This window comes from Cladophialophora carrionii (assembly GCF_000365165.1).
Source record: "Cladophialophora carrionii CBS 160.54 unplaced genomic scaffold supercont1.16, whole genome shotgun sequence".
NCBI lineage: Eukaryota > Fungi > Ascomycota > Eurotiomycetes > Chaetothyriales > Herpotrichiellaceae > Cladophialophora > Cladophialophora carrionii.
The window spans coordinates 1-5,062 of NW_008481823.1; the positions used below are offsets into that span (position 1 = coordinate 1).

At 57.5% G+C, this 5,062-nt stretch overlaps 2 protein-coding genes across 2 annotated transcripts; both read right to left on the minus strand.

The window, feature by feature from the left end:
- Positions 1-993: 993 nt before the first annotated feature.
- Positions 994-1,248, minus strand: G647_10415 (uncharacterized protein; the record flags this gene model as incomplete). Its single annotated transcript, XM_008726406.1, has 2 exons — positions 994-1,167; positions 1,219-1,248. The coding sequence occupies 2 exons, from the start codon at positions 1,246-1,248 to the stop codon at positions 994-996; spliced, it is 204 nt and encodes a 67-aa protein (XP_008724628.1).
- A 1,314-nt stretch (positions 1,249-2,562) lies between these two features.
- Positions 2,563-2,913, minus strand: G647_10416 (uncharacterized protein; the record flags this gene model as incomplete). Its single annotated transcript, XM_008726407.1, has 1 exon — positions 2,563-2,913. The coding sequence occupies one exon, from the start codon at positions 2,911-2,913 to the stop codon at positions 2,563-2,565; it is 351 nt and encodes a 116-aa protein (XP_008724629.1).
- Between the last annotated feature and the right edge of the window lie 2,149 nt (positions 2,914-5,062).

The window sequence follows — 5,062 nt, forward strand, 5'->3', positions numbered from 1 at the left end:
TATATATACGCTCATTGTCAGACAGTCTAGTTACACTCTTTCGTAGCCAACTCATGTCATCTACTCAGACCCACCTTTGAGTATCTTGTCACACCTAGCCGTCTGCTATACCTCGCCCCTGTGTCGTATCCCCCATACCCCTACTCGAGCATTGTGACTGGAGACCTGACCCTTACCGGTTAGTCGAAAGGAGCAGCGCTGACATCTACTCAATTAATTCCATTACCGTGAATGCAGCCCTAGGATGGTGCCGATTCAACAGCGCCACATTCAACTCGGCGATTCGAATGGGAACGCGCCTATCCATACAATCTAAAAGAATGGAGCTATTCTTTACAAGATGAGGTTATTGATGTAAAGATGCGTCACGTCGGTCACCGTAATCTAGATGAAGAGAGGGGGCAGCGAGTCGCGAGTGATATTACAGAACTTGAACAGTTACAGCTGGTCTCTGACTCTACGGCGGGAGGGAGGTATAATCCTTAGTAGGAGAGCGGGACCGTATGAGTCTCGAGGCTATTATTCCACCATAAAACCGTCAACTGAAACCTAGCGTAAAGTAATGTAACGTACAAGCGGCGACACCTTCCTTTACCCGTAAACCTCTTCGCAACGTGCGCCCTGATGTCGGAGGACATCTTCTGTGTATTGTCGAAGTATGCCCGAGCTGTATATCCACGACGCCGCGACGAGTCCCCGCCGCGTCTTCTTGCCTTGCTCCCCGACTTGCTAGAGCTCTCGTAGGCGCCCTCGCCGCCGTCTCCCCGCCCATCACAGTCTTAGCCTCTTCGTGGGTCGCTGATTGGCGTCACCGATGGGCGCCCCGCCTATCCCAGTGTCTAGGTCGTGTTTCCTGGCTATATATGTCAACCGCCCGTGGCTCGCGTATCACGGTAAGTCGCATAGGTGAGAAGCACACTCACCGGTCGATGATCGAGCTTTCTAGACGGATCTGAGCTTTGAAATCACGTCGTGGATGACGTCGATACGTCTCTAGACGGTCGGATCGACGTCGTCGGTGGCGGACTCGCACCCTGCCACGGTCCGCAGCTGCGACTCGGACACATCGGCGTATATGTTCCCCGGGAAGACGGACTCGAGCTGTTTGCCGAAGTAGTTGGTCAGGGTAGAGATGTCGAAGCCGTCGATCACCTTCTTAGCCTCGTTCTAGTGCCTCCGTCAGCGGCTAAAACTTGAGGGGTGGGGCCACGAGCTTACCTCTAGCTGTGCCTCGAAGCACGTCACCATCTCCTAAATGGTCGAGCGCTTGGTGTCGATGATGGCGGACCTAATGGCCTGTTTGACCGTGTTCGCCTCAAGGGTCAAACAGTTCATCGCGTCGATGACGTCTCGGTGCTCGAAGCTGGCCTGTGCGCGGGCCTCGGGCCTCAACGCGTTGACGACGTCGTCCACGACGATGTAATGCGTGCCCTTGGCCTTGAGGTAGTCGTCGGCCCGGGCTTGCAGCCTCTCTCGCAAGCATGCGAGGTTAGGCGTCAGCCACGCCGCGGCTATGGCTTCGAGCTTCTCCTCGTGGCCGACGCGCCTTAGGCGGGCGGCGAACTGGGTGCGAACCCATGTACCGTAGCTGCGCACCGCCTCGTCGAGGAAGGCGTCGACCTTCTCCCTCCACGGCGCTATCTGCTGGAGCAGCATGTCGGACAGGACGTCGCGGTCAAATTCCCAGACGGCGGGTTCTCCGTGCACGCACATCCGCGCTTCAATCTCTGCCGAGAGGATGGCGAAGCGGTCGGTGGTGTCGGGATCCGAGCTGGGAGGGGCGAAGTTGAGAAGGCGGTTCTAGATGGAGACGCCGAAGGACTTGATGATAAAGTCGAGCGACGGCTGTTGCGACGACTTCACTAGGGTGGTGAGTTAGGCCGCGTGCCACCGCAACTCGTCCAAAATCTTCCTCGTGCCCGCCGCGTCGAACCGCGAGACCGTGGACTGTGCGGCGGCGAGGGCCTACTCCGCGACCTGCAGGACAGCGTCGAGCTGCCGCATGGCCTAACCGTATAGAATGCGCTCCAGTCCTAGTCTAACGCTCCGGATGCCTCTCCTCGTCGCCTCCACCTCCTTCCAGGCCGAGGTGGTCAGGAAGTCCCGTTCCGCGTTGTCGCATAATTCCGTGTCCGTGAGACCGTGGCCGACGCCCGGGTTCTTAACGACGAAGTAGCCGTGCTCGAGCTTGCACAGCTATTCCTAGAGGACCTCCACCTACGCCTCGGTCGCGGCGGGCCCTTCCGTCGAGTCGGGTTTGGTGATGATAGCCGCTATCGCTTTCGTCTCCTCGCCGGTCGTCTAGCGTAGAAACGCCAGCGTATCCTGGTTCACGTAGTCGTTCCTGGCGGAGAGGACAGCCAGGATGATGGTGTTGGGCTGCTTAATGTACTCCGTCGTCATGTCCTCGACCAATTTTCGATCTTCCGGAGACTAGTGTCTACTCTCGTTCTTGAACATGCTAGGTAGATCGACGAGGGTGAGGATCACGGAGTCAGGGGCGGTAATGCGCAACTACAGCTCGTCTATAGAGAATCCCTTTTCGAGGATGCCCATTTCCGCCTACGCACTCGCGTACACCGTATCCAGGTCGTGGGTATTCACGTCTAACACGAAGAACTTTTCCAGCCGCTCCCTCTCGTCCTTCGGACGGCGTGGATCAGGTCGAATTAATACTTCCGCCCGCTGCGCGCCACGTCTCAGGATGGTCTTGACGGGGAATCTGGTACACAGCTTCTGGGACGTCGGATACGCCACGCCGGCGATCCTGCCTAGGGTCGAGCTCTTGCCGTAGGACTGCTCGCCGCAAACCACCATTGGCATGTATACTTTAGGGGCGTCTACCTGCGCGGCATTAAGCGTGTCGACGCTGTCTAAGATGGTAGCAAGCTCTTCGCGTTCCCGGACGTCCATGTTAGGCACGGCGGAATGGAGGAATACGCAGGCGTGGTGCTGGTCTCGACACGGTTTAGGGTGACGACCTATAGCGCTGGACTGCCAGTGTTCAACTTCTCGCCTACACGGGATGGAGGCGATATAGAACGAGAGTGTAAAGGCGGGACTTACATCAAGCCAGCTCACCATCTGAGCTTCAGACGTTCCTTCTGATAGCGTTTACTGCCCCGGTCCCACCACGCCCTACTCTGGACGGGGGTGTATAGATCGACGCCTGCTGGGGGCCGGGACGCTAATCCATCTTGCCTATAAAGGACCCAGCAGAGGTAGTCAAACGAATGGTCTAAGGTCCCGCCTGAAGTCTGCCCGGGTAGGCGCAGGGTTCACGGCGGATACCGCTGGCGGTGGCTTTTCAGCCTCGTGGTGCGATCGCGCCTAAGGCTTCTATCCGGCGGGTTGGGACGTCTACTAGGCGGCGGTGGCGGGAAGGCCTGCGTCGCCCCGGCAATCGGTGGTGAGCTGGAGCGGCAGCAGGTGGTGGGTCGAGCGGCAATTTGCGGTGAGTTGAGTAATAGCTAGTGGTGATTTGTGCGTTTTGACAAAGACAACAACACCAAGTGCAGGGACTGGAATGACTGCTAGCTATAGAGAGCACTCAGGCAATCACACCCAACATCTCTTCGATCCAGCTGGGGAGCGGTAGGCACTAATGAAGCCGGTGTAAGTGCCAATCTTATCCTTTCGTCCACGCCAACGCAAGTATCCTTCCGTGGGGTGTTGGAGGTGAGAGGTGAAGAAAGCTGCGTGGGTCCTTTGACGATGTGTAGGGACGTCCCAACAGGTTACACAGCCCAGCTGGAGCCACCGTCGGTGAGTGGGAAGCAGTACCGACGCTCTTAAGCAGCAGCTCGGCTAGTTGCGCGTCTCGTCGGTGGCATCCCGGAATATCAGAAGGCCCTCTGGTGGCTGGACCTTCACCGACCGTGGCCTGCCCACGATGTCTACAGCAGAAGGAGATCGACGACGCTTTAATGCCGAACGCCATCCTCGCTGCCCACGATCATTGAAAAGGTCCGTCGCTCTCTACTCTTTCTCCTCTCTTCTACGAGCCTACGGAAACTAGGATATCTCTCCCTGACTTCACCGTCCATCTCGCGGTCGTTTCTCTTAGTTCATCCCTCCAAGTGACCGAGCACGAGCGCACCGGGCATTACAATGTCTCTACGCCTCGCTTTCTACATTAGGATCTTGTCGGTGGGGTTTCTAGCGTTGTTCAGTGAGTTGTAGACGGTGAGAAGCATCGCGGTCGGCGAGCCCGAGTGAGAAGTCTGCTAATCCCCAGACGGCATAGATGGCCGATATCCCTCTCACCACGGGCGCCGACGGTCGCGTCCGCTGGTCGTCGCTGTATACGCGCTCCACCGGCATCAGATCTACATTTGACTAGGTGAGTAGAGACCCGATTACCGTGCGTCACCGTGTTGTTCGACGTGCTGATCTGTCGATGTTCGCCACGTAGACAATCCTGGTGCCGGCTCTCGACACTATGGCCCGCGTCGCACACAGCGTAGGACCGGCCACCTCCGAAGCCGTCGGTGCCGTCAACAGAGCTACTCATGTCTTGGGCAACTACACAGGTTCTCGAGGCCTCGCGGCGTGGTCGTAGCTACAGGTGCACTAGGAGCATCTGCGGATAGCGTACGGCGCTATACAGCTCTACACCAGCCCTACCGTCTGTCGTGATGTCGACGTTGTCCTTCTTATCCTCGCCATCGTCCCGCTATTTCATCTCCTTAGAGTCTACGTCGGCTCTGGAAATCGGTCGAGCCGACGTCCCGTTCCTGCCCGGCAGTGATCCGTGTCCCGGCGCGTCGACGAAGCACAATACCACAACGACCGAGCCAACACGGTCCCGAGAAAAGAGGCGCGGGTGGGTAGTCGCGATGAACGTGGCAACGAGGCGTCACCTATCGACTAAGGGTGCTTGTCTAACAATCAGCGACGCACCCGGCTACAAGAGGAGGTTTAGATCGCCCCGAATCGCGGCTACAACGACGTGTAGAACTCGTCCGGCTCTGATCCTCACTTGTTCCTATTACTCCTAGTATTCACCAGGCACCAATACATCCAAGATTCCAGTAGTGCTAAGCTCCATTCCTCGCCGTCC